General features: G+C 33.1%; 1 protein-coding gene across 11 annotated transcripts in view; it reads left to right on the forward strand.

Annotated features, from left to right (window-relative positions):
* ZNF280D (zinc finger protein 280D) overlaps positions 1-12,727 on the forward strand; it is an 81,939-nt gene that overhangs the window by 22,852 nt on the left and 46,360 nt on the right. For 10 of the 11 annotated variants that reach the window (XR_013485357.1, XR_013485356.1, XM_020981504.2 and 7 more), the window contains 5 exons: positions 1,573-1,638; positions 1,732-1,865; positions 3,015-3,132; positions 11,896-12,054; positions 12,251-12,351. Coding sequence is in view for 9 of the 11 variants with exons in the window: in XM_020981504.2 (XP_020837163.1) it covers positions 1,573-1,638; positions 1,732-1,865; positions 3,015-3,132; positions 11,896-12,054; positions 12,251-12,351 (578 nt within the window). In the remaining 2 variants the exon portion in view is untranslated. The remainder of the gene's footprint in view (positions 1-1,572; positions 1,639-1,731; positions 1,866-3,014; positions 3,133-11,895; positions 12,055-12,250; positions 12,352-12,727) is intronic. The other variant, XM_078151243.1, reaches the window with a different exon arrangement.

Raw genomic sequence — 12,727 nt, forward strand, 5'->3', positions numbered from 1 at the left:
AAATAGGGATAATAGTGATACTTACCTCACAGGGTTGTATTTGGTGAGCATTATAAATGAGCTTCATTTCTAGAATATGTAAGTTATGTGAGTTGCATACAAACAGCAATGCAATACACACCAGCATTTCTGACTATGAGATACAATATTGTATAATGTATGTTATAGATGAATTTATAAATCACAGTTACTATTCTAGTTTTTAGGGCTTATAACTAAAATTTTTTTTTATATGTTGCTCATTTCCCTGGAAGTTTTAAATTGATAATGAAAACTTTTGTAGGATGATGAAACCTTACCCTAGGGATCTAATTTTTAAAGTTATGTTTTTAGTGTGTGGAGAAATCTTTTTCCGTAGTAATTAAATAAATACCATTTCAAGGTATAGACCTATACAGGCAGACCCTAAATTTAGCTGTTGTAGGTTTTCTATCTAGATCACCCATTGTTGAAATTTACTTTTCTTCCCTTTTTCAACCCTCTACAGCCTTGATCTGCCTCTCTTCCCACTTCCACTTAGGATCAATATACCATGGAGTCTGAGGTTGCAGGAATGGTGCTAGCAAGGGAAGAGAGGAATAAAGCTATTCCTCTTTTTTTCCCCCTCTTCTGCCCCAACCACAGCCCTTCTTAGCCCTTGGTCCATCTCTTTACCTTTACCCTTTACCCAGAACTCAATCTGGCTACTGGGATGAAATGCCTACCTGGCCTAAGTTTGATTTTACTTTAAAGGGTAAATGAATTTTATTGCCATCCATTGAATACCCAAAAGATTCCATTGATAACTGTCCTTAGAAGATCTATGTGAAAGAAGGGGAAATTTTTTCATTTTTTTCCTTTTTCCCATTATTCATCATAGTATTGTCCTTTACAAGACATTGAAAGAACCTGACTAGTACTTTTAGAGACCAGAGTGTAGAAAAGAAATTATAAAACAATTATATAATGAAGAGGAATCTTTCTTGGAAGCAACAGTTAGCAGTAGAAAGGGAAGCAACTGACTGTATACTTGAACCAGTCTTTGAAAGTTTTAGAAAAAATAAAGAGGTTAAATATCTTCAGGATATTTTGCCTTTACAGTTCCTTGTTCCATGGTCCCATTCCTCAGCTTCCTTTCATCTTCCATCATCCACTGTAATGGTCAGGGGAAATTTATTCTTGGTGTTCAGAATTGGAGCCTCAAATATATTTTCCCAACACAACATTCATTGTCTCATAGTGGTTAAATTCTATAGTGCAGTACTGTACTTAAAGTTCATTGTAAGTTAAGTAGACTTGTATAGGCTGGTCTGAAAACCTGAACCAAATAGAATGTCATCTATGAAGTGTTATGAATTTGAAGCTTGTAAGTATTAACATTTGTGTAAGAAGATATTAAAGCTAGAAATGTCAGATTTCTTGTTATATACTAGATTATGAAGTTAATAAATGTTTAAGAATTATTTATCAGATGCAAGATATGTTCATGTTATTGAGTATCTTACAAAATTTGTCATCTTAGTTCTAAGAGCTAGTATTTTCCCAAAACAGGAAACTATTAAACATTGGTTATAATTATTGTAATCTTAATAGATATTTTGAACAGAGTCAACCCCAGCTCATCATCAAGAGGAATACAGAATGGCGCCACCAATAGAGGTATTTTTTTGTTATGCTGTCATAATTTTTGCACAAAGTGTAAGAGAAGTAATTCAGTTATGAAAATGCTTCACTATATTATAAATTATATAGGTGCTGTTGCTTCATTCAAGCCAACCAGTCAACACTACATGACTCCAACATCAAATACTGTGGCAGCTTCACCAGTTTTTCAATCTATATCAAGATCTACCGCTAGTTCTGTTGCTCAGCCATTATCCAAACCTGTAAGTATTTCTGGAAGTTCAGTCATTTCAGAGACCTTTTGTTTATCAGCACTAGCAGAGTCCTAGTAATAACCATAACTGTTTTCAAGAAATAGTACCCCTCCATATGATAGTCAAATCGATACTCATACCAGTGGCTATAGTAATTGCACAACTTATAATAGATTAGGTAGAGTGCCTAATTTAAATAGGAATGACATTGAATATTGAGGTTCTAATTTTACTTAACTATAAAGTATAATTAGCATAATCACAGGCTAAATATCTGGTAAAGCAAGCAAGCCTTTGTTATTGGAGAAGTGTTTGGTTGGGCAGTTTGAATTCTTGTTTTATGGAGCAAAAGGATTTATTAATAAATATTACCTAGGCATGAAATATTAAAAGTTCATTTTAATATAGTTCCATTTTAACTCAAGTTATTGCTTTTGAGAAATTGCAGTAAGCTTGTGAGAAATCATCATTTGTTCAGTCATTTGAGAAAAAACATCAGTACATAAAATTGCATGTAAGATTTATTGAAAAATCAAACAACAAAATTGTTTAAAATTAAAATTTAATAACTGTTTCTTTGGTTCAATGTAAAAAGTATGCCAGGGCCCATATATGGAAATATGCCCAATAGACCCTGCAGAGGTTTGACCCATATAGGACTATTGAAAAATATTAGTATTATTATTAGTTATAGTTGAGCTCACTTGTGAAGGTAAACGTTGTTACCTCTTTGTGCCTTCCTTTTAAAGTCTGATTTTTTTCTTTAGTACCTTCTATTGTGTTTATTTTTTAATACCAATTTTGAAGTAACTTACTGACTTTACCCTAGTTCTCTTAAGTGTATATGGAAATTTCATTTTATTTTGTATGATCCTAAAGGATTCTTTTAACCTAGGTAAGCTACATCATATTATGTAAATATTTACTTTTATTTTATAGGAATAAGCTAAATCTGAATGATAGGATCATATGATTTGGAGCTTGTTTTTAATTTCAGTAGATTTTTTAAAATCAGGAATTGCTTAATTTATATATTGTCAAAACTTATGTCACCCATATGTTTATGTGGTTAATATGTAATTATACTTACCTTTAAAGATGATAAAAACAAAATGATTCAATTAAAGTAAATATTCTCCTTTTAAAATGTTTTATCAGGGTTACATAATGAGCTCACCACAAGTTGTACCTAATAATTCTTCAGGGTTACTGTTTGACTTGAGACAAAACACAGGAATACCTCAGTACCAGGGAGGAACAGCGCGCTCTTTAACAGGTTTGTTTAAGAATTGGTTAGTTAAAACTATAGAGACAAATGGTTAAAATGCCTATGAATGGGGATTTGACTTCCAGTTTTAATGATAGTAACTATCAAGGAAAGTTTTGTGTTTTGATTTCTTTTTTATTTTTAAATAGGTCACCATTTGCGCTTACATTTCTAGGCAAATAACATTAGAATCGTAGAATTTTAGTGCTGGAAGGGACCTTATAAGTCTTCTACCCAAAAGCTAATTTTTTTAAACAAATGAGGAAACTTAAGGTCCAGAGAGTTTAAACCACTTAGATAGCTAATTAGTGCCAGATTTGGGACTAGAATGAGTGACTTGAACCCAGTTACTGTGACTACAGTACATTTTTGTTGACTGGACTTTTTAAAAACCTTGTTAAATATAAGTTATTTCTAATCTAAAGTATTTAATGTATTTTTGGTAAAACTTTTGCTTGAAGTTTTTCTCATTCCTACTAAAGATGTTTTTTGTGAAAGCAGAGGCTTTCAAGCTAAGTAATCTTTTACTTGGCTAATATCAATAAAGGTGAATGTGAATCCTTGCCAAAGCTCACTTCCACAAACAGTGGAATAATCTAGTTTTTCTTGCTTCATTGATTCAGAAGTATAGTGTTTTTTGTGGGGGGTTTTTTTGTAGACAAATCAGATGGATGTGAAGAAAAAATGGCATTGCAGAATTACTTAACTTTTTTTTACAGGTCCTAAAATTTATTTCAGTTTATTTAGATAAAGGGCTTCAATTTTGTAAATGTGACATAAAAAAGAACAGTCTTTATGTATGTAGTGGAAAAACTATACTGAGAACTACATGGACTTTTGTAAAAATCAAGCCAGTCATTGTATCCACTAGTACAATTATCAAAGACTCATAAAATTCCCTCCAGTTTTATCAACATGTAAGTCAACCTCACTAATTGGTTTGCTCAAAAGCTATAGTTCTTAGAACTATACTTTGGCCATGTCATGTACATAGACAGACTTGATGCCATATTAACTAATTTGTTTGTTAAATGATGTTTTCAAGGGATTTTTTTTGAGTTTTCCATAAAATTGTCATTTGTGGACGACAGCATTTCTTGGGTCCATGATTTCATTTGGTAATTTTCATTTATTAATGAAACATTTTCCATTTGAAGGCAATTGCTATATTTGTGATTCTGTCATAAACAGTTTTAAAAGTAAGATTATAAGAAACTCATAAATAAGGACATTGAATTGTTTTGTAGTCTGATTAGAATCTGTCATAAAATTTGTGACCATGCATTCAGATATATTATTTATGATTAATGCACAGATCTGACCATGCCCTTCCTGCTCAAAACTTTCAGTGCCGTCCTGTTCTCTGTAGAATATAATAAATACTTCTTAGCCTAGCATTTAATTTTCCAGCTTTTTTTCACATTACTCTTCTTCACACATCTTCCAGCCAAACTGTACTACCATCATTTATTGGTTACATAATGTATTCCTCCACCTCCAGGCATTTAATTGCCTTTGGTCATCTCCATATCCCCTCCTTTCTTTTCTTCTGTTCTGTACCTATTAAAAGTTTTCTCTTTAAGGGCCACCTTAGGTACCAACTCATGCTTTCTTTTGTGTCTTGAACTGGAAGTGATCTCTCCCTTTTCAAATTTTCCTGGAGTATTTTGACCACATCCCTCTTTTGTCACCTTTGACAGGATTTTAGAGATGATTTTTGACATTTGCTATTTTAGTTAGTGTTTTATTACATGTCATATCTATCTTTTTCTTCTGATGTCTTGAAATACTGTTGCACATTCTGTTTATTATTTTTGAATCTTCTAATGAAGATTCTAAACTCAAACTGCTTATTAGAATCCGTCATCTTCATTAATAGAGATCTTACTATGATTAAATTTACTTTTATAACACATCAGGAAATTGAAATAGAAAGATTATCACAAATTTTTTCTATTTTGGTTATGGAATATTTCTCTCTCTCCTCTCAGTAGACCTAAACATTATTCTGGTAACTTAATCTCTAAGTTTTCCTAATTTTCTCTTCTAAGGATAAGTATATATAGAAGTATCTCCTAAATTTTTCTTTCCTTATCTCCTTGTCTGTTCCTCCAAAACATCTTTTATTTGGGTACTGGACCAAAAGACTTTTATTGAGTCATCTCCCTGCTCAGAAATTCTTAAATGACCATGACTCTCTTGGAAGATTTGCATAGGCAGAAGTGAGAGCAGAGGGGAGAAGGTGGACATAAGCATATTCCTTTAGGATGATGAGATCTTAAATTCAAAGATAAATCTGAAGTAGACCTCAGACCATTTCTTCCAATCCTTGATTCTATCGATGAGGAAACTGAAGCCCAGATAGATAGTATCTGAAGCAGACCTAGAACTGAATTATTTTTTACATCACCTGCCAAAAGTGATCTTCATTCTCCTGTAGTTAGAATTTATCTTCTAACAAGTTGAAGTGTGTTAAATCTGCTTAAGTACTTAATGAAATAAGAAGCGGGACACACAATTTGGTATTTAGTTAACTCAGTGGTGATGCTCAGAGTGGAACAATAGACCATGAAATCTTAGAACTAGAAGGAATCTTAGAGGTTATTCCATTCTACTCATAACGTGAATCCCCTCTCCAACACTCAGCTTCTATTTGAAACCTCCAAGGACTGGGAACTTGATTACATCCTCATAGTTTAGAAAGGACAGGTGCTGCTCTTAGAGTCAGAAGTAGGGATAATTGCAAGAAATGACATCAGAAAGTTAAGAGAGGAAATAGGAAGAAACTATAAAACTCAAATGCAAGACCTGAAAAATGTCTCAGTTGCTTATGGGGATGGAGGAGGGAGAAGGGTGTTATCTCATAGTTTCTTTGGGGTCCTGTTCTTTGTAATTTTGCAGCATGCACTTGTGATTTTTTTGTTAGTTGCTGTTCTTTTCATTTACATTGTTGTAGTCATGTATATTTTCTTGACTCTGCTTACCTTACTCTGCATCAGTTCATTTAAGTCTTTACACATTTTACTATGTTCATGATTGAATACAATACACTTTCTTATGGTACGTTAATAGCCCATGACATTGATGTACCACAGTCTGTTTAACCCTGATCAGTAGGCTTTGTTTCAAATTCCTTGGTCCCACAAAAAGTTTGGCTATAAATATTTTGGTATATCACCAAGTCAGTTCAGGAAGACATACTACTTACTCTGTATCTTTATGAAGATTTTAAAAATTAGTCACTATAATAGGGAAAAGTATGAGAATTTAAAGAAATATTGAAGTACAGTCAAGTATATCGACTAGAAATGTGCATTGGGGAAATAGTTTAATTTAGCTTTCTCTTTGAAGGATTATGTTGAATAAAATGGGCATTTCATTTTGGAATAGGAGTTTCAGCTTTAAATGTTTTTACTTAGAGTGCTTTCTAAAGGGATTTCCTATTTATCATCTGACCTTCTACATCTTCTGGCCTTTTCTTTGCCTCCAGCCTGACTTCATTAGAAAGCCTAGTGAGAATAAAAATTAAAGCACATTTGGACACTGTTAGTAAACAGTGTCTTTATCTGTAAAATGTATGTATATGATGATGAAGAAAAGCAAAATGGGAACCAAGGACAAAAAATAAAATCAGAGATGTGACTTGTTACTTCAAAGTGAATGAAATACTTTCAAAATCCCTCCAAATTCACCTTTTTTATTCAGTTAGAAATGATGGTCATTATAATTCACATTATACTGCCTGATGGTTTACGAACAACTTTGTTGACAACAAACAAAACAAACAAAAAAATATCTGATAGATATTTTTATCTCCATTTTGCAGGTAAAGATGTTCAGGATTAGAAAGTATGTAACTTGTCCTGGGTCACATAGCTAGTAAGCACAGTAATTCGAAGCCAGGTCTCCTGACTACAAGTTCTCTTTCAGTTTGAAAGATTTTGCAGCATGCACTTAGGATTTTTTTTTTTGGTGGTTGCTGAACTTTTCATTTACATTGTTATGGTCATACAAATTTTCTTGGCTCTGCTTGTTTCACTCTGCATCAGTTTATATATTATTATTTATCATTATTATGATTTATCATATTGGTCTGAGTGAAAGAATGAAAATTTAGTAGGATTTCAAATATACTTTTATTTTGAAGCAGCAAGTCTTAGCCCTGATTTGGTGTTTATATTCAGGGTAGACTAAAGGGAGTAGAAAAAGAATCTTCTAGTTTCTGTTCTTTTTCTTCTTAAATTTTCTTTTTCAGTTAAGAACCAACATTTCCCCACCCTTTTAAAAGAAAAAAAACCCTCATAACAAATATATGTCATTAAGCACAGCAAATTCCCACATTGACTATGTCCAAAAGTTTTTTTCTCATTCTGCTTCTTGAGTTCATCAAGGAGGTGGGTACCTAGGTCATAATTAGTCCTCTTGAATTATATTTGGTAATTTCATTCATCACATATCTTTAAGTCTTTTAAAGTTGTTTGTTTTTATAGTATTGTTATATAAATCGTTCTCCTATTTCTGCTCACTTAAATGTATCAGTTCATATTAGTCTTCCCAGGCTGAATTTTTACCTAAAGAAATCCTACTAATTTTTATCATCTGTTGGTTTAACAAAGTAGGATAAGTTGAGCTAAATTTTAAAGAATAAATAAATAACTCCAAAGTAACTACTAAAACTAGCTATTTCGAGCACCTGGATAATTAGAGAAATTGCCTCATCAGGCCAAGAATGGGAAGTACATTAAAGGGTCAAAAATAATTTACAATAATAAAACAGCTTACATTTTCTTCCCATTAAATAATGAACTGTTTTCTAATTATCCCCACTAATTTGTAAACTCTCTCTCCCATTTGTCCCCTTCTTTGTCCTCATATGGCCACCTTTATGGTTCTGGCATTGACCAGCCCTCACTATTCCAGTAGCCTCTTACTTCATCTAACCTCCTTCCAGGGCACCCTCTTCCAGCACTTCTTTCAGCACTTCCTCAGTGGTTGTCAAAGCAATCTTCCTAAAGCACTTGGCTGATCATGTTGCTCTCCTGTTCAAGAATTTTCAGTGGCTTCCTATTGCCTCCAGGGTGTATTACACATTCCTCTGCTTGGTGTTTAAAGCCCTCCACAGTCTTGCCCTAGCCACTTTTTTCCAGACATTTCATGTTACCCACCTTTATAAACTCTCTAGCAAAACTGGCCACCTTGCTATTCCTCAGACTTGGCAGTCCTCCTATCCCAGTATGAGCTTTGCATAAGCTCTCCGACGTGCTTAGAATTCTCATTTCTGTCCCTCAGAATCATTAGCTTTCTTCAAGATTCCTCTAAGGAGCTTTACCTATTCCCCCTAGGTAACATTCTCTTCCTTTTCAAATTGTATTATATTTATTTATGTTTTATCCATTAAATGTGAATTCTTTTCGGTAGGCACTGTTATTCCTTCTTGGCATTTTATTATATAACTGGTGCCTAGCATATGTAATAAGTGTTTGAATTGAGCTTTTTTTTTTTTAAACCAACCTCAATGAATCGGATAGGGAATTAATAAATATCTGTTGAATAAAATGATTCCTGCAAGTAGAGAGGAAAACTTACAGGGAATCAAAAATCAGGCTACAGTCTGTATCAAGATCTTGATGTCACTATGTATGTATCTCCCAACTCCAACCATATAGAAAATTTATTTATTAAACCTGTGTCAGTAGCTAGGGAGAATGGAGAATGAGGGATGATAGGAGAAAGTTAGTTATAATAATTTATAACTATAATAGTTTCTTATTTAAAAAGATGATAAAAGGGGTAATTGAGACCTCTTAGCTCTAAATTGCCCAAACAGTGGACTTTTTTGGCTAAAGCAAGAGACTTGGGCCAGTTAAAAGGAAGTAGCAAAGATAAGTGAGACAGAAGGTAGTATCTGGGAGCCATGCCAAATGGTCCTACCTAAAATAAGCTAAATCCCTCTTGGTAGCAAACAGCTGTAGGCTAGAAGCTATATCTAAGTCAAAGGGAATGCTAGTCACAGTATTCCTATGTACCGTAGTTCTTTTCATCACAAAAAGTCTAGCAGCTAGGTAATTGCCAGGAGGCAAATTGAAGTTTGTACAGGAAAAGAAAAATCCTTATAGTTGAGATTATCTAAAAAAATTGGCTACCATAGGAACTAGGGAGTTGACACTCACAGGAAGTCTTCAAGCAAAAGATGGATGACCAATTGACAGGTATGTTGTAGAAAGGATTTTACTTCAAGTAGAAGTTGGAGTGACTGTCTTCTGAAATAGTAAGGAATTTTATATTAGTAAGTGTGACTGTTTCCAGATACTTAAATATTTTGTGGTATGAGTGCTTTGGCACCCATACTTTATAACAGGTTTCTGTGATGCAGAGAAAGCAGTGAATACCCTCAATCATCTGGATGGTACCAAACCTGGACTTTTCCCAAGAAAACTGCAACATGGATAATTAGGGGTTTCTGCTTTTCGTGCTTTAGGGCATTCATCGACCAAAAAGTTGTAATAGTGGCCTGAAATAATTTCCCTCTCAAAGTTATTAATTTGTACTTAGGATGTCATTCACTGTTTCTTGTTAAAATAACATCTTAATTTTGAAATTCTTTTCTGTTCATTCATTGAGCACCTACTACGTACAAGGCTCTATAGGATCTGTAGAAAGCACAAAAAATAGTACCTACTTTGAAGGAAGTTAAAATCTGCTGAAATAAACTGTAAATTGATAATTATGTTACAATTGTTAAGTAAGTTGTACACAATAATTGTTACAGAAGTTCCCAGGAAACAACTTCTGCCTAGGTTGACCAAAGAAGGCTATGTGGAGGAGGTTGGATTTGAGTTGTTCTCTCAAAGTTGGGTAGAATTTTTATACGTAGGGATAGTAGTGTGGGAAATAGTATGTATAAAGGTAAAGGGGATAGTATGTTTACCGTTAGGGAGACACAAAGGCTTAAGGGACTGAATTAAATTAATAGTGAATTTCATGTATGTTCCTTTGGAGGTTTTTTTAGCCACTTTTAAAATTTCTGTATTAAAAGAGGAGATTCTACTCAGTCTGTCCAACCTGTCCAGCCAGTTGCACAAATACATACAGTTGCTGCAGTTACAAGAACAGCACCTACTTGTGCTCATAAGTTTTTTGGTCAAGTAACTTCAGTTCAGAAGAATGTTAATGTAGTGATCGCACAAAAGCCATTGCTTAAAAATGCACAGATACCTCAGCTATCAGCCCATGTGCATGTATCAGTTCCAGTATCAGTCTTCGTGTTTTTTAAAGAAAGAAAAAAGAAAAAAAAATCATCAATTGACAAACACAGATTTTGACTAAAGAGAGAAGCAGCATAATGATGTTATTTTTCCTGCCATAATTGCACATATAACCTGTATGGGGAAAGTTGACAGGCAAATCTGCTATTTTAATTTTATTCAAGAAAGCTAAGATATTGAAAAAATTTATTCATGTTTGAATTATTAGAATGCATAAGGATATGCAGTTAAGATTTTTAAATGGGCAGCAAGTGAGTTCATTTTTATATTTAGTATATTATTTCATGTTAATTTGTCACAAAATACCCAAAGGAGTATATAAAGCAATTATAATTATTTAGTATAGGACAATAGTATTTATTTTCCTATACTGCTATGGAACAGAAATGAATTTTCTAAGGTCATACACATTCCAGTGGTATGCTATGGTTAGAGCCTTGGTATCCCCAATTCGCTTCATTTTATGGCTTTTATAGATACCTCAATCTGCTTTCAAAAACTTGGATGAAAACCATTTTCACATAGTTGGGTGGTATCTCATAATATTCCTTCCATTGAGGGCAGTGCATTTTATTGGAAAGAGCACCGAACTGGGAGCAAGGAAATCAATTCTTAACCAGGCTCTGCTCTCTAAACTTCCATCTGACCTTGGGCAAGGCGTTTAATTTCTTATGTCTTGTTTTCCTCTTCTTTAAAAATGAGAGAGTTTGGCTAGCTCAGCCCCAGGGTCCCTTATAGCTTGGACAGCTTGTAAACTCTTTTGAATAGATAACTTTTAAGACCCCTTCCAACTCTGATTTTATAATGCTTTCTATACTTGAGCAATGACAGTTTTTTGTTTGTGCAAAGAAATAAATTGAAAATTTTTAATATACAGTAGAATATACCTTGGAATGTTGCTTCTGCCTCATTTGCTGTGCAGTTATCCATTGTAAAGGAATTTGCCTGAAATTGCCTTATCATATGACTTTTTTAGGTTTATGAAGGTGAGCTTTAACACATTTTAAAGACCCTTTAAAATTTTAGGAACAAATTAAACTAATTGCATTAAGTACAAAGCAGGGCACTTGCTTCCTGAGCTTTGCAAATGCACTGGTGAAAACTTGGCCCCTGAGCATGTTATATTTTTTCAAAGCTTTTGCTTTTTCTCTTTGATTTGCAAATAATGTGCTCTGATGTGCTCCCCTCCCTAGGTAAAATCAGGTAAGAGTTTTCTGGTGGAAACAGCATTATTTCATGAATTATTAGAAAATGAGTATTTTCAAAGAGCCATTCTGTTTTCCTCTAGAGTTGTGTCTCATTGATTTTTGATAGAGTCATCTATTCAAATTTTAAAATTGTCTAACTTTTATTTTGGCTAGAAAATATTTTTTAGTTATAAACATTCTAAAGAAGTTTTTTAGTAATGATTAGTATATTACATATTGGCATGTGCATATGTATATTTATGTATGTTAGTGTATCATACCAACATATTTATATTTTTTTAACATTGAAATCATCATAGGTCTGAATGAAAGTTCCTTTGTAACGAAACGTCTTTCTACTTCTGAAGTAAACAGTGTTACTTCAAAGAAGCCCAAGTCCAATGAAGGTATTGCTGGAACCCACCCCTCATCCCCATTCTCTTCAATAAAGTCACCATCACAGACTTCACTTTCAAAAGGTAAAGTGGAATGAGCTATGATTGCTATTAAAATAGTAGGAAAAAATAGAAATTTTAAAGAAGTAAAAAGGATGGCTAAATTATGTATTTTTTAAACTGTATGGCAACTTTAAATATATTTTTGATGTTTTCATATTAGATTTTTGAGACATAAAAATGATAAATTTGTAGACTAAATATATTTAATACATTTTAGGTACAATTACTTCTACTAAAAATGGACCACCTTTCCCAAGAGCTTGTCCAAAGTGTAACATTCATTTTAATCTGTTGGATCCTTTAAAAAATCACATGAAGGTAAACTTTTTATGGGACAGTAATTTTGAAATGATCTTCAAATCTCTGAATTTTTGTTATGTATATTGTTATGTATGATAATTAGTTTTATCCACATCAACTATAAATAACCTAGTTGACTATTCTGATCATTTATGGTACATGATAATAGATATTTGTAATCATGATGATAAGGCATTGGACTCATCAAAGAAATGCAGTGTCATTGTTCTAAATGATTCTACATCCTAAATGAATGTTGTATGTGTTCCAGTATTTTAATTTTCCATGATATGAGTGGCATTTATGGAAATTCTCTGTTATTGATCAGCATATTTAATTAAATTGAACATTTCACTCTATGATGGAAAACTGCATTTGTTTGGTGTTTTTGTGG

This window comes from Phascolarctos cinereus, unplaced genomic scaffold, assembly GCF_003287225.1.
Source record: "Phascolarctos cinereus isolate Bilbo 61053 unplaced genomic scaffold, phaCin_HiC Scaffold_3;HRSCAF=262, whole genome shotgun sequence".
NCBI lineage: Eukaryota > Metazoa > Chordata > Mammalia > Diprotodontia > Phascolarctidae > Phascolarctos > Phascolarctos cinereus.